The sequence below is a fragment of the Mustelus asterias genome, chromosome 16 (assembly GCF_964213995.1).
Source record: "Mustelus asterias chromosome 16, sMusAst1.hap1.1, whole genome shotgun sequence".
NCBI lineage: Eukaryota > Metazoa > Chordata > Chondrichthyes > Carcharhiniformes > Triakidae > Mustelus > Mustelus asterias.
Window position 1 is genome coordinate 64,315,852 of NC_135816.1, and position 22,081 is coordinate 64,337,932.

General features: G+C 39.8%; 1 protein-coding gene across 3 annotated transcripts in view; it reads left to right on the forward strand.

Moving 5' to 3' along the window:
• Positions 1-231: 231 nt before the first annotated feature.
• LOC144505224 (matrin-3-like) overlaps positions 232-22,081 on the forward strand; it is an 81,636-nt gene continuing 59,786 nt past the window's right edge. For 2 of the 3 annotated variants that reach the window (XM_078231225.1, XM_078231227.1), the window contains exons 1-2: positions 232-305; positions 14,777-15,985. In XM_078231225.1, coding sequence (XP_078087351.1) covers positions 14,942-15,985 — 1,044 coding nt within the window. In that variant the 5' untranslated portion in view covers positions 232-305; positions 14,777-14,941. Of the gene's footprint in view, positions 306-9,179; positions 9,278-14,776; positions 15,986-22,081 lie in introns of those variants that run through there. The other variant, XM_078231226.1, reaches the window with a different exon arrangement.

Sequence of the window (22,081 nt, forward strand, 5' to 3'; positions counted from 1 at the left end):
CGCCTGGTCGGGAGCCTGGCTGAGGGATACAGGCGGGAAACACTGCCTGTTGCGCATGCGCCTGTAGAGGAGGGCGGGCGGGAGAAATGGGCGCCTCGCAGTGCGGCATGGGATGGCTAGCCGGACGGCAGCCGCGCGGTGGAGGTTGGGATTCCTGGCAGACCAGCGGGGGATCCGCCGCGGCACGTTGGATTGTGTGTGTGTGCGGGGGGGCGGGGTGAGTCCTGGCAGGGCGGGCGGCCGGCGCGCGGTGCATTGTGGGACTTTATCTGGCCTGCTTCCACTTGCTCGAGCGGCTGCTGGAGGTAAGAAAGCGGAGTGAGAGGGATGTGGGTGACGGGGTGAAGAGAGAGAGGAAGGAAAGAGATTAGAAAATCTTTTCTAGCGAATATGCCAGGTGGAAAGTACCTGACAGGCGGATGAAAAGCGGGGTTGTGTGTATGTGTGTGCGGAGAGAGTTCATTGAGGCTCCTGCCGATTAATAGGGAGGCCGATCGACTTTGAGCGGCAGTTTGTCAGCCGCCGCCATTTTGTATCAATGGGAAAGGCTGCAGAAGACACGCAGAGAAAATACTGAATTAGAGGGAGCAGCAATAGGCCTGCTGTGGGGGAAAGAAATAACACCTCCATGGGCAATAACTTAACCTTCGGGCAAAACAAAAAGATCAAGGAGAAAAGAAGCCTTAGGGGTCAATTAATAAATCTCTTGAGAACCAAAACAAAACCTCTTAAGATCTTTAAATATTTTCCCAGAACAAAAAAATACCCTCAGCGGGGGTCCACAAACTTACCTCTCAACAAATAGATATCAGGTAACAAGAAATACATTTCCAGTATCGGTAAATTAATCTTAAGGAGCAAAAGAAAACAGCGTGCTGTAAATTTAATCAGAGGGAGCGACGCACAGATTTAATATAGTCACAAATAAACCTCATGGAGCTGTAAAGAAACCGCAGGAAGTCAAACGTAGGCCACAGGGAGCAAAAGTAAATCTCCAGGGGTGCAACAAAAATCTCCAGCTGGCAAATGAGACATGTCTCGGGAGATGAGGGGATTAGAACCCCCCCCCCCCCCCCCCTAAGGCCAGGGACAAAAGATTTACCACCAGGACCAAAAATTAAATTGTGGGGAGCAACAAATATGAGCACAGGAAAATAAAGTTTATTAGCCTGCCTCCTGTAGATTATGTTGCCCCTTCTTATCAAAGGCCAATTTTGGAAAAAAAATGGGTTGCCATTCTCTTTATCTGAAGGTGATTAAATAAATTCTAGATGACATTGGGAAATATATTTACCAATGCCCACTGTTTTTATGTTCGCCTATGTCTTTAGATTTGATATCTGGCAGAGTTCCCTCAATGCTTCACTGAAGGGTCTTCCAATCGTAATCCAGTGAGCCTCCTCACTTTTCCAGGGTTTCTGCATCAAACCAAACAAAATGTTACAGATGCTGTAAATCTAAAGTAAAAACAGAAAATGCTGAAAATACTTAGCAAAGCAGACAACATCTGTGGCTAGATAAAGTTAACACTTCAGGTGCATCACCTTTCCATTAACCTGAAATGTTAACTTTTTTTCCTCCACATCTGCTGCCTGACCTGTATACCTCCAGCCTTTTTTAACCCCTCGATCTACCACATATGAGGGAACCAAAATTGGACACAGCTGAATGCTAACCAAGGCGTTTGCAAGGACAAAATGACATTGAAAGAAGATGGGGTAGCTTTAGTGTAGAATGATATCAAGACAGCAGTGAGAAATGATCTTGGTTTGGAAGATTGAAAAGAATCTATTTGTGTAGAAATAAGAGATAGCAAGGATTAGTTTGGGTGGAAATAAGAGATAGCAAGGGAAATATGTCACTTCTGGGAGCAGTCTATGGGGTTCCTAATGCTAAATGCACTAATAGAACACATTGAAGCAAAAAATAATGGAGGTCTGTAAGAAAGGTGCTGAAATTAATTGAGGATGAGTTTAATCTTCATATAGATGGGGCAAAAAAATAGTGAAGGTAGCCTTGAGGATGAGTTCAGTGTATTCAGGACAGTTTCTTTGGAACTAACCAGGAAATAGGTTATTTTAGATCTGGTAATGAGGCAGGATTAATTCATGATCTCATAGTAAATGATGCTCTAGAGAAGAGTGATCATGACGTGATAGAATTTTACATTGAGTTTGAAGGTGAGCAACATGGTTATGAAACTAGTGTAATAAATGTACAGGGTTGGGCAATAAATGCTGGCCTAGCCAACAATACCCAAATGAAGTTTTAAAAAATGAACATACAAATTAGGAGCAGGAGTAAAGACAACCACAAAGGTTTGAAGATACTTGGCTAAAGTGGACTGGGAAAATAGATTAAAAGGTAAGGCAGTAGATAATTCGTGGCAGAATCTTTAGGAGACATTTCATACTTCATACATTCCATTTAGAAAGGAAGACTCTGCGAGAAGGATGAACTGCCTGTAGACAACTAAGGAAGTTAATGATGTTATCAAAGAAAAAGCATATGTGAAGATTAGTGTGAAGTCCAAAAAGTTTCAGAAACCAGCTAAGGATGACTAAATAACAGGGAAAAAAGCAATTGAGAGGATACTAGTCAAATATAAAAACAAGCAATAAGAGTCTTGACTTTTAACAAGTATGTATAAAGGAAGAATGTAGCTAAAAGTAAACATTGGTCGATCTCTAGATTCTGGAGAGATACTCGTCAATTGGAAAATCGCAAATGTAACACCACTATTCAAGAAAGGAAACTATAGGCCAGTTGCCTAATAACTGACATTGGGAAAATGCTAGAATCCATTATTAAGTAAGTAGTGGTAACAAGACAAGCAGGATTAACTTGGTTTTATGAAAGAGAAATTGTTTCACAAATTTATTAGAGTTCTTTGAGGAAATAATGAGTAGGCAGATAAGGGGGGGAAATCGGTAGATGGAGTGTGTTTGGATTTCCAGTGTAAAAGATTGTTGCACAAGAGCTTGTGGTGTTGGGGGTAATATATTGGCATAGATAGCGGATTGCTAAATAATAGCAAACAGAATCAGAATAAAAGTGTAATTTTCAGATTGACAAACTGCAATTAGTGGGGTGCTACAGGGATTATTACTGGGTTTTCAACAATTTACGACCTATATTAATGACCTTAGAAGTCATAGAAACCCAACAGTGCAGAAGGAGGCCATTCGGCCCATCGAGTCTGCACCAACCACAATCCCACCCAGGCCCTACCCCCATATCCCTACATATTTACCCGCTAATCCCTCTAACCTACACATCCCAGGACTCTAAGGGGCAATTTTTAGCATGGCCAATCAACTTAACCCGCTCATCTTTGGACTGTGGGAGGAAACCGGAGCACCCGGAGGAAACCCACGCAGACACGAGGAGAATGTGCAAACTCCACACAGACAGTGACCTAAGCCGGGAATCGAACCCAGGTCCCTGGAGCTGTGAAGCAGCAGTGCTAACCACTGTGCTACCGTGCCGCCCTTGATGAAGGAATCAAGTGTATGCAACCAAATTTACTGCCAATACAAAAATAGGTGAGAAAGCCAGTTGTGAAGAGGATACAAAGAGCCTGCAAAGGGTATAGATAGGTTGAGCATATACTGGGATTGGAGACAGTTCAGTGAGAGTTCACTGAGCTCATTCCTGGGGTGAAGGCGTTGTCTTAAAAGAAAAGGTTGAGTTGATTTTAACTATAGTCATTGTGTTTAGAAAAACAGGGAGGGTAATTTTATTGGCATATAGGATTCTGAGGGAGCTTGACCAAAGCAAAGAAGGAAGTATTCGGAGAAGGTATAAATCTGAGTGACTTAAAGAGGAGGTTAAAGAAAGTGAGGGGTTTAGGGAGGGAATTTCACTGTGTGGTCTCTAGGAGCCTGAAGATATGGTTTCCAATGATGAGCCAAAAAGATTGGAAGTGGTGTTGAGGATGGAGGAATGCCAGTGTCAGATAAATTTAAAGTTCAGTGGATTTGTCACATTCAAGAAAATTTCAGAAGTGGGAAGGAGTGAGGCCATTGATAGATTTAAATAAAGATGAGTAATCATGCAAGAACACAGGCATGATGAATCTGCAGCTGAGTGGGTATGTTGCAATCAGCTTGCTAGAGAGTTGGTTTATGATGGATCTGAGCAAATTAGGAATTTTTAAGGTTCAGTAAAGTTATTTGAAATTCATTTAGGTTCTTGATAAGACAAGTTGGCAGATGGTAGCTTTGGTGTAACAAATTAAGAAGATTTATTAAATAATTAATAATTAACAACCAGGTGATCATTTACACATCACACATGCCTTTACATTGCAGAGCAGTTTGGACACAGGTTTTATGTTTATTTATTAGTGTCACGTGTAGGCTTAAATTAACACCGCAATGAAGTTACTCTGTAAATCCCCAAGTCGCCACACTCCGGCGCCTGTCCGGGTACACTGAGGGAGAATTAAGCATGGCAAATGCACCTAACCTGCACGTCCTTCGGACTGGGAGGAAACCCATGCAGACATGGGGAAAATGTGCTGGTTGATGCTGGTTCTGATTTGGTCTGACTTTATTTCTTCTCTCTTCTGTCTCCAAATGTCTGCTGGATCCTTCGGAGAGCTCTTTTTATCCCTCTGTTGCTCTGGTATCCTAAGGTTTTTCCTATTGTATTTGGTAAAAGCAATTGACTTGCTCTATTCATAACACAGTCAATATGATCAGTTTACCATTGACAGTTGCATCAATAGTCCATTGATACACAATCAATAGCTGCACCCTGAACTGCCATTAATGAACTAAGGTATGCACCTGATTTGGAATCTAAATTGTTCTTTGGTAACATTAAAATCAGAATATAGCAATATTATCAAAATGTGAACAGCCTAGTCATTTTGAATCACCCTTTTCCTGTATCTCATCGTTAAACTACATTCCACAGACTGAAGTATTTTAAATTGTTCTAATTTGCATTTAGTCATTTTAAATTGTTCCAACTTCTTACCCTTTGTCTCTATAAATGTCTGGTTTCATACAACACGTTATCTTTAATTGATAAGTGACATCCTTTATTTACACCTAACCTAAACAGTGCAAGTAGTAACACCCATTAGAAGACAGCTCAGCACTTAACTCTTTACTCACTGAAAGACCACACAATTTAAAAAGTGCAGTTTCTCAAATTTATAGTACAAGGAAAAATATATAAAACATATTTATATTCCATTGAATCAGCAATGGAATAATGAGCTGCTGAATGAGAAAATAAAGGTATCATAAACCTTTAAGGAAAATAATATTCCCAACAGGTTCGTGAGCAGAACAATTGTAAGAAAATACTGATCTGGTATGGGAGATCTGCGTAAGAGTATGAACCTTCAAAGCTCACAAGCAAGAGTGTTGTAATGTGGCTGCAAAACAATAATAAAAATAAGAGAAATAAGACACAGGTGTAAATGGACCTGAATATGGACATATAAAATAGTGACTAATTTAAATATGAAAGCAAGCTTCAACATAGGACTTTTAAAAATTAAATAGATATCTTCCATATTCTGACTTTTCATGTCTCTTTGTTATTTTGAATTTTACTTGGTATTTTAATATATCATTGGTCCCGAGCCAGAATTAATAGAAACGTTAATAGCAGGAATGGTGTCGGTTGCAAAACCACCCAGCATATCCAAAACTTTCAATATGGTGACCCCATGTAACATGGGAAAAAATGAAAGGAACAAGATCAACTTGGAATTTTAAGAATGATCATAAATTTTGTCTCGTGTTTAGTTAAGGGTTATAAAGACAATCATTCCTCTAAGTAATCTGAAAATGGGAGGCTAGTTGTGGCCAGAAGTTACAAAAGGAGTTAAGAATGGAATTGTAACTTTGTGGTGTCTCTGAGACCAATTCCACTCTCATCTCTAGCAATCATGACTAATTCAAATCAAGCCCAGATGGATGGAATGAAAGTTTCTCTTGGTAGCAAGGTAAATTCAGTTTGTGTAATCTTAAACCAGTGCTTGGGGAGCATGGGTTACAGCACAGAACTGACCTGTGTTAGCTTTAGATCTTGATTTTCAAATTGCTCCATGGCCTCACTGTAATCTCCTTCAATCCCACAACCCTTTGTGTTATCTATGCTGATCTTTCCCACATCCTTAGTTTTAATTGCTCCACCAATGGGAGCTATAACTTCAAATCGTAAGCTCTGGAATTCCCTACTGCATACCACTGCCACTCTATCTTTCTTTAAGACATTTTTGAAACTTACCTCTTCAACCATTTTTTTGTCACTCTTAATACTTCCTTGTATAGCTGGGTGTCATGTTTCATTACGGTCCTGTGAAATACTTTTTAATGTTTTACTATATTAAAGGCGCAATATAAATTTAAGCTGTTATTAATTAGGTACTTTACTCCAAGAGGACACATGATGGCTGGTTTGGGAAATGGGGGAAAAAATTGCTCTGTTTCAGTGATTAACTGAAAGGGAGGCAGGTTAGAGGAATCTTTGCTTTGGCTATGCTATACCTTACTTGAAAGTATTTGGTGCTGATATTAGGTGCTTGAACGAACAAAAAAAAGGGTGTGTATTCTTGAGCATAGCCAAGTCAGATTCAGTGTACTAACGACTGCAACACATCTGTCCAATTTTTGACACCACTGTAGACGGTATAGTAGAGAATTACTTGAATGTTTCCTGAGATGAGGGATTAGGGTTACCTGGATAGACTGAAGAAGCTTAGAGCAGAGCAGGCTAACAGGACATTTGATAGACGTATCTAAAGGTTTAAAGAGAATAAATAAAGCAAAACTGTTTCCATTGTTTGGGGAAACGTTTTTTGCAGTGTTAGGATTTGGAATGTATAGCAACAATGGATAAAAATCCACTTGTAGCCCACAGAATAAAATTGCGGGAGAGAAAAATTGTAGGGATGTGCCAAAAAAAAGTGAGGCAAGTGAGACTAACTGGATTACTTTGAGAGAGCCTGCAGAGAGTGGCTGAATGGCCTCCTATGCTGTACTATTCTATGGGTGTCCCAAAAGTCTTGTCCAAAGAATAGAGTTTAGGTGGGGGTAGCAGGGGGCAGGGCAGCCCGGCATTATTTCTGAGGGCATGACCTGGGGCAACTGCTCACAAGCCATCTTGCATTGACAATCAAATTATTTATTTATAGATGGTAAATTTTATTCCTAATGTGACAAATAAGATTATAGACTTAACTTTCTTAATCATGTGGAACAACTTTATTATGATTACACTTGATGGGCTACAATTCCAATTAATCTTGTTTAAAGGGGTTAAAATTTGATTTCATTGATAGAAATTAGAATTTTTGAAAGATGGATTGTTAACTTCATATGTTTCTATATACACTAGCTTCATGGATGTGGATAAATAAGTGGACTTAAGAACATTGTGGCTCGTATTATGGCAATAACATTTGTGCGCACACTTTACTTTCATATAGGCTCTTAATTTTAGGCTTCCTTGTATGCTTCAGGAGATGTATTTACTGTCATAAAACATTGATATTTTTGAGAAACAACTTATTTCAAAAAGTTGCAGAAAGTATTTTCCATCTCATGGTGGGGGGAACGTATCTTGATTAAGGCAAGATGTTTTTGAACAACACAGATTTATTCACTTGCCAAGCTACTTCAATAGCCCTTGTTTGTTTTGTAGTGTTTCTGTCCTTTGCTTCTCTAAATCGCTTTCCAGAGGTGCTGCATAACACACTGCATGCTGACCATCTCCAGTACTGCATCCAAGTAGCCACGGGTTATGATTATAGTGAAGCAGCAAGAAATGGCTAATCAATGTAAGATTCTTTTGGCCTCACCAGATGTCCATATGTATGTACGTTATTGACTAGTTTACAATACTGGTCAGTACCGCCAAAGTTGTCTTTGTCTGACATATCGGTATGTGCATTTTTAAGAAAATAGATTAAACCTGAAACCTTGCTGATCTGTACACAGGTCAGCGAAATTACCAATTGAACAACTAGGGGCTGGGGACTTCCAACTGCTGACTGCATTCAGAAGCATACTCATGGATAATTGTTTCCAGATAGATTATGGTACCAAAAGAATCAAAGCCTTTCTGGGGTGTGTGTGCTGGATGTAATTATATGGCACTGGTGTGGCTGGGATCTTGGTAGAGATGGGAAAAGGTGATAGCTGTCATGGGGTGAAAAATAAACATTTCTTTTAACAGGTAGATTTGTTTTCATTTTGTTGATGAAAAATGGGTTTGTATTTTTCAAAGAAATTACTTTTACATTTTCTTCATAAAGTGGCACTGGTAGTAAAGTTGTTTCTGCTGCAATTCTGATCTGCTATAGCTTTAAAAGTTCCAGTGGAAATTTAGAGCACTCTTACGTTCCTAGAAGGGCATGATATTTTTTGGAAGAACAGACTGTAATTGCATCGAAGCTGTGACAAATGCAGTAGGTGTACTTCAGCTAATGAGAGATGCAGGTTTGTAGGCTGGAATGCATTGATATTTATTTTGAAAAAAATGCTTTGAAATGCACATGGTTAAAATATGCCCATGTGTTTTTAAAATTATTTTAGTTGGCCCACCTGAAAGAAAGTGAATAATTAATTGAAAAATTGATTGAAGAAAAGTATTATCAGTAAACTCTGGGAACGTTTATATTGTTAATTAATTTGTTAAGACAAACATTTATTAATGACAGGAACACCTCTGCTGTTGTATGAAGCAAGACTGCAGCTGACAAGACATCATTTAGAAAATATCTTTTTTTTCCACTTTGCTGCCACAGTTTTATATGTGTTGACCTATGTCTTCTATTGAATGTTTAATGGATCTGAAGTGGAGAGTTAACAATGATTTCCATTGAATCAATGCTCATAACCTTTAAATATTTGAAAGATCTATATAACAAGATTGTTGCAATACAAGTTAAGGAGATCAGCTACAGTACATTGCCGTGGATTGCCTTAGACAATCCAGTGACTAAATGCTTTTGAACTCACTCATACCTGAGGAATAGTATCCAAACTATATACCCTGGTCGCTAATCAATCTGCTAAATACGCAAATTGGAAAAAAGCTGCTGCTTGGATGTCTACTTTCACCTCAGTCACTTTCTTTTCATATGGTTGCAGTGTTTGATTGTCTGCGGAAGATGAAACTAACACTTAACTTCTATGGGCTTATTTTATTAGGACCTTTGCCCCCAACGGTGCCTCGCACCCCAGTTCACAGAATTGTTTCAGCACAGAAGGAGGCCATTCAGCCCATCATGTCTGGATCAGCTCTCTAAGTGAGTAATTCACTTAGTACCATTCCCCAGCCTTCTTCCCATAACCATGCACATTCTCCCTTTTCAGATAACTATCTAATTCCCCTTGGAATGCCTTAATTGAACATGCCTCCATGAATTAACCACTTGTCAAATTATTTTTTGTATGTTACAGAGTATAATCAAATGAACTGTGCTCTGCCGTAAGACATTTCCACAAGCAGACTGATCCTTCTGATGCAAAGTTGTTCCATATGCATGCATTGTCAGAGGCTGTGGTCAGTTTCATTGCCTTCTAAAAAGATGCTATTTTTCTCCCCAACATCCATGATAACATTGTTGCCAGATTCTTTAACCCCTATTTTTTTTTCACTGTGGATCGACAGTCATGACATCTCCATCCCTCATCAGGATTGCCAGCAGGACCCTTCTTCCTTGTATTGTGTCCCAAATATTCCCCCTCTGCCACTCTCCATTTGGCAGAACTATTTCTTGCCTTGAGCAGTTTCTTTTTTAACATTACTCACTTCTAAATAAAGGATAACTGTGGGTTCCAGCATTTATTTTGTTGATTATAAAGTATCGTTTGTTTCAGGCCCACTTCCATATCACCACTTCCATTATGCTGATGACTGTTGACATTGCTTTTACTGCCCCTTTGATCTTGAGATTGTCATTAACTTTGCTTCCAATTTCCACTCACCCCTTACCTTTATGGTACATTTCTTACATTCTCTCTGTCTCCCCTTTGATTTCTCGTTAGCTATGGCAGTTGGCTTTCCATAAATCTCAAACAGGCACTCTGACTTCCCCATCTATATGGAACATGCTTTATCCTACCTTGTCTCCTGTAATAATTTCATTTCCTTCTCCATTTCAATACATGTACTCTGGTTATCTTCTGCACCAGAAATTATGAATTTTCACCCTATGCTGTGTTTAGCACTGTCCTGGATCAGATCAGCCCCATTTTTTGTTGTTCTTCCTTTGTCCTCTCAGAACCAAGAAAGTCTTTATCTTCCACTTCAGCAGTCTGTATATTTACTGGAATATCTTCTACCATCCACAGCATAATTGAACACAGTATCCTATCCACTTTTCAAGAAAACTGATTCCTCTGAAAAATCCTGGTTCTCTTTTCCTTTGGCACCGCCCTGTACAAATTTAGGAGAAGCAACACCTGCCACCACTGTATATGGTTGTCTGAGCCCCAGAAACAGTTTCTGTGGGATAATGATTTAAATGTATTTCTTCTAAACTAGTATGCAGTATTTACTGTGCATGGTGTGTTCTCCTCTGCATTGGAGAGACAAATGTAGATTAGTTGATCATTTTGCCAAATTCCTTCAATTGTCTGTGTGACTACAACTGTCCAAGGCGCATCACTTAAACCAGTCCTCTCATTTCCACTCTTGCCTCTATCATTGACTTTCTATTCTGTTCCAAACAATTTCTTTATTCTATGCAATATCTAAGCCTCTAGTCTGAAAAATGATTCAGTGGCTTTAGACTTTAGCTATATTCTTACTTTCAAACCTGTTGCAATTTCATAACTACCTCCTTGATTTTCCATAATCTCCCATTTTCTTGCACTTTCCTTAAGCGTTTCACTTCCTTAGCCATTTACATGTGCCTTTTTTCTTTTTTATTTCTTTGGTGCTTTGTTCTATTACTTGACTGGGAGTTAATTGGTTCTCAGTGCACTCTGCTCCCTCTCTGTTGTTTGTCATTTATATCTATATTCTTCCCCCTTTCTGACCGTATTAATATGCCTGTCATCTTCTTTTTCAGTTCTCCAGAAGGGTACACACGTGAAATGTTATGTATTTTCTCCACGGATGCTGACTGACCTGCTGTGTGTTTCCAATTCTTTCTGTTTTTACTTCAGACTTCAGCATCTGCAGTATTTACCTTTTTATCTGCTCAAGTATTGGCTTCAACACTTCAGCCATATTGGTAGGCATTCATTGTTCTGCAAACTGAGTGGGTCTGCTGAGTTTTGCTAAATCCTCCCAAATCTTACCATTACTGATCAAAATGTACTTTTGATGCAGTTTTTTAACGTAATGTGATGCATTGTTTGAGAGTGTTCACATTGTACCAAGTTGGATGGAATTCCAACATTTAAAGACAGCAATCACTCTTCAAAGTGGCAGAAATTTGTGCTAGTTAGACTGGGAAAATAAACCATTTGGGACCCACTGTGTACATAAGGTCCTCCTGGGTTACTGGAAAGACTGCTTTGTAGGTGTGCAGCCTTTTGAATTTGGGTTCAGAAAACCCACATTGATTTATTTATTTCTCTTACAAATGATAAAGAAAGAGCTTTCAATTCAAAATTGAATTTAATCTGATATCAGAATTCGAAGTTATAGCATTGTGTATTTATTGTATGATGGAATGAATACTCTTGATGTCTCTTCCACATTGCAGCTATATCTTTGGCAGGAGTTAGCAGTAAAGTGGTAGTAGCTCTGGGAACATTCACTTCCATTGTTTTGCTTCCCTTATGTTATTTTTGAATGAGGAGTGGTTATTTTCTTGTCACATATTTAATCAAAATTACTAAAACTTGAAGGTTAAGGGTCAAATTAATTGCATCATGTCCCAAATATCTTTGGTTGAAACAAACTTAATTGCAGAAATAATGATAGAAGGTGCTTTACCTGGGCTAAATGTGTCAGTTGTTGCACAGTGGGTAACTCCTCATCTCTTTAGTCAGAAGTTTGTGGGTTCAAGTCTCAATCCAGAGATTTGGACACAAAAATACAGACTGATACTTCAGTGCAGTGCTGAGGAACAAAGATGGTATCAAAGGTGTCGTCTTTTGGGTGTGATGTTGAACTGTGGCCCCATCTGCTCTTTTGGGTAGGCATGAAAGTTCATATGCCACTACTTTGAGGAATAGAAGGGAATTTTTCCCTGAAGACCTGGTTAATACTTATTCCTCAATCAACATTAAAAACATCTGGTCATTAATGAGCTCATTGAGTGTAAATTGATTTCCATGTTTCCAGCAACAGTGATTATAACTCAAAAGTACTTAAATCAACAAAAATATGGCTTGGGACGTCCTCAGATTGTGAAAGTCATTATGTGATGCAAGTATTTATTCCATTTACTTACCCGGTAAACAATATTTTACAGCCAATGGATTACTTTAGAAATACAATCACTATTGCAATTTGTAACATCAAAGCATTGAAATAAGCTTAATTTGTAAAGGTGAGGAAGAAGATTCTCAGTTCCTGATCTAAACACTGAATATTGCTACAGATAGCAATGACTATAATTTGAGTAAACATGAAACTTATTGTGCAAGTTTTAAGAAAATAATGCACTTGTTCAGTCCATTACAAAGTGCACATTCCTACAGTCAGATCACTTGGTGAATACAGAACTGAGTTCCCTTTTGGCACTTTTTATATTCATGTTTGTATAATTTGGATTGTAGGAGTTTCTAATGCTGGAATAAACGAGCTGTTTTTTTGCAGCGTAAATGCAGAGCGCAACCTGCCCTTTCCCGATCCAAACTAAAAAGTGTTCATGTAAAAGCACCTTCAGCACCTCACCGGCCATTATAAGATTAGGAAGCATGGAATAATGAAAGGCATCATCAAGCAATTCCTTCTCTTAACATTGTATCATGTACTCCATCTGACCAACTTAATCTCCTGAGGAAAAGTTTTCAATTTTTCTCCTTAACCTCAAAAGTATATCAAGAAAAGCTCCAGGATACTTGTGTAATCATCCATTGTGCAATATACATGCTGGAGTATTTTTAAGCATGACAGCTTCTGACCTGCCAGAGCCACGTTCTACTGTGTATTTGATTCACTCCATCTATACTTTTGCTTTTAAACAAATAATCAAAACAGCATTTTCTACTTGGAGTTAATATCACATTTCCACACCTCTGCAAGGAGGAAACAAATCCTTCTAATCTCATATCTTGCTCAATACATTATTTATATACATATGCTCATGGTTCAAGTTAATTATCCTCCTTGCACCTCCTCTTTCATTCCTGTATGCATTTTTAAAAAAAACAGTATTTTGTTTTATCTTACCTGTGGTGAAAGCAAGTATTTGAATGTTTCTTTATAATTCAGATTCCAGTGTCCTGGAATTATGCTTGGTACTCTTTTCAGCACATCAGTATCCCCTTGGATGTAGTGTGACTAGTATTGCACAAAAAAAATCTAAATTTTACATCACCAACATGCATGTAACGTTAGAAGAACTTTCAATTTGTGCCCTTGCAATGCATTCTACTGCTATTAGTCTTTTTGATGGCATTTTCACATTTGACTTCATACTCCAAACCTTAAATGCTCTTTTCAACTCTTGTTGAACATTTTCTGATCACTTGATTTATGCTCATTGTTGCAGTGTTTTGTTATATTTAATAAAAATATCACCTGCTGTTCCAGAGACCACCCAGCTCTCATAATTGTGCTCATGCTTCTCCTTGTCACGTAGGTACTAGATTTTGTTTTGAATCAAAGCCCAACTGGTCATATTGTGAGAACTATTTTCTTCTGTGACCATGATGGCTGATAACTTACATTTTGGAGATTAGTGCAAGGTGGTGACCTTAAAACTGCATTGAAGTGACTTAATTTTGCTGCTCAAAAATAAGTACAATGAGTGTACCGGAAAGTTATTGGAATATATATTTCCACCTTTTGTCACTGCTCTATTCATGTATAACTGCTTATTTTCTCTTAGTATAAATTATTATGTATCTACCCAATCCTTTGAAGAAACAAACAACCAGGAAACACCTCTGGGTTGAAGTGTTGTGAAAAACCCTGAACTAATTAATGTATTTCTGAACAAACTTGGCCTATACATTTAGTAAGGATAAATTGTATATCATCAAAGTTAGTTTAGTTTGCATTTGGCGAAGTTCGTATTTTGCAGATCTATGCTTTTAAATTGACTGGGCAACATATGCCAATGTTGAAGTATTACCTACAACCTTTTCTGCATCAAATTGCTACAGTGATGTACTTCACATGCTTGGTGACCAACACTGTAGCACCAGAATGACATAATTCAAAAGGTAGAACTTTACGTGATTGAAATGGCTATTAAAGCCCTGGAAATAAAAAAATGTAGACTGAATTTCTTTCAGAAATATCCAGAAAGCCTTTTATTTCTACATCTAGAAAGACTTGCATTTAATGTATTAATGGTGGTTGTACACCATCATGTTGTATGCACATGGCATATAATTTTGTTCATACTCCTCTGTCCTTGATTGCATATTTGCAAAATACCTTTAAGGTAAGTTTTGTGGAATTATTTTTAAAGTTTGATTTCAAGGGCAGAAAAATGGGTTGCACCATACATTCCATCCATATACAGCTGTATAAATATTGCACTGAATCCTATTTTAAGCTACTTGCCTTTCTACAGATCATTTTTGAATTTCAAAACTTGAAGCTGACTCTAATCTCTATCCTTGCGAATCTTTCGTATTCTTGGATCTAATGTTTTTCTTTTAACTTTCAGCCTGACAAAAATTCTTGGAGAAATTACATCCCTGTAGTTTATGAAATCGTCCATCTTTTAGACCAAGTTAGACAGTGAAACAACTTTTTTAGAACTTCTACTAACCAAGAAAGAACTTCTAGCCTGCTTTGACCGGTATTGAAATAGACACTCTCTTGTGCCAAAATGGCAAGTTTTGGCAGAGGCCAGAGCAATCAAATGCGTACTAAGAGGAAGAGTCGTTTTCATGATGCAGATGCTGGAGGCCTTGCTGCAGGTCCACCTCTGAATATCCAAGCAGCTCTTGGGACATTGTGCCAGAATCCACACTTGGCTGGCTTAATAAATTCTGGACAGGGTCAGAATTATGGCCTTCATGGTGCAGGACAGGGTCAGAACTTTGGCTTACACGGTGCAGGACCGGGTCAGAACTTTGGCCCACAAGGTATGGGACAGGGTCAGAACTTTGGCCCGCAAGGTGCAGGACAGAGATCTAAAGGTCTGATGTCTTCAGCTGGTGGGCCCTCACGATACAGCGACACTGCTAGCAGTAGCTTGCCTTCCTTGTTTGGAGTTAGAAATCAGAATCAACAATCTCATGCTGTTCAGAAACAGATTGATGCAGACAGGGCCAGTAATATTCTAGCTGCATTTGGTCTCTCATCCAGGGATTTGGATGAACTGAGCCACTACCCTGAAGATAAACTTACACCGGAATCCTTGCCAGAAATTCTTACAGAGATAAAAAGGAGAAGAGCTAATGAAGGAGCAGCTTCAAAGTACAACAGAGGTGATGCTTCTCTACGACATGACCGTTCCTACAGAGTCTCCCATGATGACTGGGAGGAAGAAAGACACTTTAGGAAACGTAATTATGGAAGTCGTGACTCCAGTCTTGACTCAGTGGTTGAATATAGCCACGGTCATTCTTCTCGAGAGTCAAGTTCTAGATATGACCGGAAGGACTATGAACGTGAACGATTAAGAGGCAACGATGATTTCTCCAGAGAGGAAATTCACCTCTCTGATCCTTCACACAATTTCAATAAATTTGATTCTGATTATGGAAGAGCTGCTCGTCTTCCTTCTCCTCGTACACATGAAAGGTCTCTCTTTGAGAGAAAACGAGGATCTCCTTCATTGAACAACATAAACGATTACCATGGTTTCTTGCCAGCAGTGTTCCCCTACTTGTGCTCGCTGTGTGATCTAAACATTCATTCTGTGCAGGTGAGTGACCTCTAACTTCTTTAAGAATTGCTTAATTACAAAGAACTATTACAACTACAGCTCTCCTTGGACTTGGAAAACATCATTTGGTTTTTAAATTCTCTCAAAATGTCTTTCTGTATAATCTTTGCTTCTGATGCATTATTCAAAAATATGATGCAATTAAATCTACTTTCTACACCATCTTTTCTTTCAATGAAATGTATTTGTGTAAATTAAGCTGTTGTTGAATATTGGATTAGCTTTAGTGTTTCAGCGAGATTTAGCTTCTGCTCAGTCCTGGCTGTGAGGCTGTGAACCTCATTCAAATTTGAGTAATACAACATCACTATTAAACTTAATTAGGTTAGAAACTCAGAAAGCCTTATGACGTTTTCTAAGTCACTACTTTTGATCTGTTTTAAGATATGATTTTGTTTTTGTTGAGTGGACAGTATTATCGGATGTCCTGACTGCGTAGCCATATTTCCATATAATAAAGGATCTATCATCCTTTTAAACTCTGTCACGTGTGGGAGCAACAATCATTTTCCAAAGTTACCAACATTTGAAATTTGCTGATCAAAATAAAGTCTGGCATTATATTTGGCTATGTGACAGTTTATATGACTGTCTGTTTTCTGTTCAACTTCTCTTTTTCTTCTGTCTTCTGTCTTCGACCCTATCACTCTTCCATCTGCAGTGATGGTGTTTCTTCCCTGTGCTCCTTAGCATAGGTGTACTTGCTTGCTAGGAATTGTAGAGTTTCAGCTGCACCAAAATCTATGGGTGATGCTTTCCTTGTTTTGCCTTGCAGATTCATAGACAGTGGGGGAAATGTTTTGAAAATAATCAAAACTTTGCTGAAGCAAACAGTCGTATTAAAAGATGATATTGGGTGGCTGGAAACTGGTATTCTGCCATTCAAATTACATTTATCATGGTTTATAAATGTAAAGGGAATGCAACTGTGAATTTATATTTACAATACAGCACTTATTCTGTTATGATATTTTTAGATGCCCATATCATGTTAAATGGTATTTGTCCCTGAAACTTTATAACTTTGTTTCATAAGCATTTGGCTTCTGAAACCTAAATAGTAAGAACTGAATCCTCTGGACTGTTGAGGAGCCAGTGACAATTTAATACATCGTATGGTAAAGTAATGGTAAAACTGAACCCATCAACAAAGGTGAGTGGTTATAATATTCACTTAAAATTAATCCATGATCTCTGCATATAACAATGTCTCACTTAATTTCAGCCAAATAAGTTCCAGACACCCATTACCCTCTGCATAAAAAAGTTGTTCCTCGTGTCCCGTCTAACCTTCAGCCATTTATCTTGAATCTATGTCTCCTGATTCTAGAATTCTCTGCTGAGGGAAACAATTTTATCCTTCCTCTCTATCTCTTCACTGCAAAATTTTGTACACTTCTATCAAGTCACCCCTCAACCTTCTTTGCTTTAAGGGAAATAACCCAAATCTCTCTTGTAGCTACACTTTCCTAGCCCTGGCAACATTCTTATAAACCTCCTCTGCACTCTCTCCAGAACAGTTGTGTCCTTCCTATAATGTGGTGACCAGAACTGCACACAATATTCCAGTTGTGGCCTCACCAGTGTTTCATCCAATTCCAACATTATATCCTTACTTTAATATTCTATACCTCTGCCAGTGAAGGAGAACATTCTTTACAACCTTGTCTACTTGTACTGCTGTCTTTAACCTATGTACTTGTACACCAAGATTTCTCACTTCATCTACCCCTCTCAGTATATTCCCATTTATTGTGTACTTCATATAACTGTTTGACCTCCCTAACTGCATGACCTCACACTTGTGTTAAAGTCCATCTGCCTCTTTACCGCCAATCCACTGATTCATCTCTATTGTTTTGTAGATTACAACTATTCTCTACATATTCTACACATTTTCAACCAATCTTTGTGTCATCTGCAAATTCCCCAATCATTCTCACCCCACGTTCACGTCCAAATTGTTTATATATAACATAAACAGTAAAAATCCCAACACTGAGTCCTGTGGAACACCACTTGAAACAACTTTCCATTCACAAGGGCATCCATTGAGCATTACCCTTTGTTTCCTGTTACTAAGCCAAGTTTTTGTCCAGTTGCTATGTTACCCTGGGCCCGATTTTACCATTGCGGGCGCGAAAATGTGGTAAAGTTAGGCGTGAGGCCATTAACGCGATCTGCGCCTGCATCCGTGCAGATGCCCACTTTACCGAAGCCCGGGAATGGCTGCGATCCGATTCATGCCAGAAACGGGTGCAACGACGATTTAAATGCATTTGCATGCATTTAAATTGAATTAATGAACTGCCCGTCCAACTTTATCGGCATGTTCGCCTTTATCACCGCGTTCGCCAATCCGGAATCGGGCCAAAATGGACATGGTAAATAAAAGTCTGTTTCGGGTGCTCCAGCTACTGAAGAGGTGGCCTCTGACTCAGATCGGTGGTGGGAGAGGGGGGGTGGGGAGAGGCGGGTCAGAACATTCTCTGGTGAGGGGGTGGGGAGGGAGGAGGAGGTGGGTCAGATGTACCTCTGGGTGGGGGAGGGAGGAGGGGAGGGGAGTGAGGCCAGATCGTTGTCTGGTTGGTGGGGGAGGAAGGCAGGTCAGATCCATTCTCTGGTCGGGAGGGGAGGGAGGCCGGATCATTTTCTGGGGGGAGGGGGGAGTGAGGCCAGATCATTCTCGGTGGGGGGGGGAGGGGGAGGCTAGATGGATCTCTGGTGGGGGGAGAAACGAGGGAGGGGGGGTGTAGGAGGGTCCGCTGCCACTCTGCGGGTGATCGGTGGGGGTGAAGGGGGCAGGGGGTCGCGATCGGTCTGGGTAGTGGGGGGTGGGTGGATAAAGGGGACAGTGATGTCTGTGGGGGCCATCGCTCCCGCTTTTTGCGGTCCAGGAGCGATCTGACACGGGCGCGCTTTTTCAAATTTTTTCTAACTGCGCATGCGCAGTTCAGAGCTCCAATCGTTTCGGGCGTGCTGAGCCCCGCCCACAGCGCGATTCAGACCTACGATTTTATTTTTTGGAGCTAAGTGCATATGGGGGGCGCCTGAAAGCAGATTTCCAAGTGGGATCTGAATTGCGCCCAGATTCAGCACTTAGAATGAAAATGGTAAAATCGGGCCCCCTATGTCCCATGGGCTTTAATTTCTTTTCAGCAATCTGCCATATGGGACCTTGTCAATCGCCTTGCTAAAATCCATGTACACAACATCCGCTGCACAACCGTCATCAATCCTTCTTGCCACTTTCTCAAAGAATTTAATCACATTTGTGAGGGCAAATTCACCCTGACTAGTCCATGCCTTTCTATGTGACAGTCAATCTGATCTCTCAGGATTGATTCTACTAATTTGCCCACTACCAATACAAGACTAACTGGCCTATAATTGTTTGGCATTTCCTTCAATCTCTTTTTAAACAATGGAACTTTGTTTCCATTTCTCAAGTTCTTCCTTTATCTAGTGAGGTTTGGAAAAATCATCCTCAGAGCATCTGCTATCCTTCAGCAGCCTCAGAAACAGTCCGTCTGGTCCTGGCAACTTATCAACTTTCGAAGATTTCAACCCTTTGAATACTTCCTCTCTCTTTATGATTATCTTGTCCAATTTCTCAACAATGCTCTTCCTGGACTACTATATCTGCATCATCCCTTTCCTTTGTAAATACGGAGGCAAAATATTCATTTAAAACCCTTTCCACAGCCTCTGCATCTACACGCAAGTTCCCTTCTGCATCTCTTATAGGTCTCACTTTTTCCTTAACTAACCTTTTACCATTAGTATATTGGTAAAACATCTAAATATATTTACATTTTCTTTAAATTGCTAATGTTTTTCATGCCCTCGCTTTGATTTCCTTTTTTTAACTTCGTCCCTGCACTTCCTATATTCGTCTAGGCTATCTGCAGTGCTTAGTTCTTTGTACCAATCGTACACTTTCTTTTTCCGTGTGGTCTTCTCCTGTATTCCTCTAGACAACCATAGTGATCCAGATTTGACACCCCCTTTCCCCCCCTCAACTAATTGGTTGAAAACATTTTCCTGGACATGCTTCATGCAATTTCCTCCCTCAGTACCCTTTATATTGTTTGAATCCCAGTTGATATTGGGATAAAGTTTCCTACTATTATCACCCTCTTGTTCTTACAGGCAGAAATTTGGCTACATATTTATTCTTCTATCTCCCTTTCACTATTTGGGTGTCTATGGTATACCCCTAGTAGTGTGACTGCCCCTTTTTTATTTCTAAGCTCAACCATAAAGCCTTGTTTGTTGACCCGTTTAGTATATAATCTCTTTTCACAACTGGAATTGATTCTTTAACCATTAGTGCTACTCTTTCTCTCTCTCTCTCTCTCTCTCTCTCTCTCTCTCTCCCCCCCCCCCCCCCCCCTTAGTGCTACTCTCTCTCCTCCTCCCCCCCCCCCCCCCCCCCCCCCAATTCTATAACCAGGAACATTGAGCTGCCAATTTTGCCCCTTCTATCTGTACCATTAACTCATTGACCTTTGTGATACTCAATTTCACTTGCTGGACACTTTTTAAACTTTGCTTCTCCTGTAATTCCAAATCTATCACTATACCTTCTACATCACTAGCTAATATTCTGCCTCTATTTTCCTGACCTGAATCTGGCCTATCTGATCCTACTCCGGGGATCTCATCCCCCTGCCACACTAGTGCCCTCTCCCCAACAAAACTAGCAAAAGCCCCCGCAAGGATATTGGTTCCTGGGTGCAGCCCGTCTGGTTTGTACAGGTCCCATCTTCCCCAGAACCATTCCTAATGCCTCTAGAATATGAATTGCTTCCGGCTACATCACTGCTCCAGCTACGTGTTCACTTGGTCTATCCTCTTCTGCCTGCTCTCTCTAGCGTATAATCCTAACATTTGAGATCTTGCATTGTAATTTATCTCCTAATTCCTTTACTCAGCTTGCAGGTTCTCATCCCTTAAATTACCTATGTTGTTGGTACCAATGTGTACCACGACCCTGGCTATACACCTACCCCCCCCCAAGGATGCACTGCACCTGCTCCTGGCCCCAGAGAGATAACATACCATCCTTGATTCATATTTGCAGCCACAGAATTGTCTGTCTTTGCCCCTGATTATTGAATTCCCTATCACTTTAGCCCTGCGACTGTTAGTTTTCCTGTTGCCCCTCTGAGCAGCAGAGGCACCCACGGTGCTGTGAATTTAGCTACTATTGCTTTCCCCTAAGAGGCCATCCCCTCCAACAGTATCCAAAGCAGTAAGAATTTTCCTTATCTTTGTCCTAAAAGAACAAATCCTACTTTTAAAACTGTGTCCCCTAGTTCTGGATTCCCCCACAAAGGCAAACATGCTTTCCACTTCATATACTTCAATCAAGTCACCCCTCACTCTTCAAACCCAGCCTGTCCAACCTATCCTGATAAGGCAACCCACTCGTTCCTAATATCAATTTAGTAAACCTCCCCTGAACTGCCTCCGAATACATTTATCACCTTTGTCAAATAAGGAGACCAAACCTGCACACCGTATTCGAGATGTGGTTTTACCAATGCCCTGTATAACTGAAGCATAACATCTTCTCATAAAAAAGAATAGCATTCCATTAGTATTCCGAGTAAATCATTAGACTTGCATACCAACTTTTTTGTGACCTATAATAGCTAGATCTCTCTGTACATCTGAACTCCATTTGAATAACATTCTATTTTAAAATTTCCTGCCAGAGTGAACAAATTCGCATTTTTCCACATTATATTCAGATTTTTGCCCACTTGCACAACCTATCTTTAGCCATCTGTAACCTCTTCATAATATATTTTCCTTTCTCCGTGTCTAAAAATTTAGCTACCATGCTTTCAGTCCCCTCACCAATGTCATTAATATAAATTCTATAAGGTTGAGGCCCCAGCATAGGCCCTTGTGGAATCTTCACTTGTTACATACTGTCAATCAGAAAAAGACCAATTTAAGCATCGTCTTTGTTTTCTGTCAGCCAGCTAATTTTCTGTCTGTGCTAATACATCACCCTGACACCAAGAGCTTTCATTTTTTGCAATAATCTTTGATGTGGTGCCA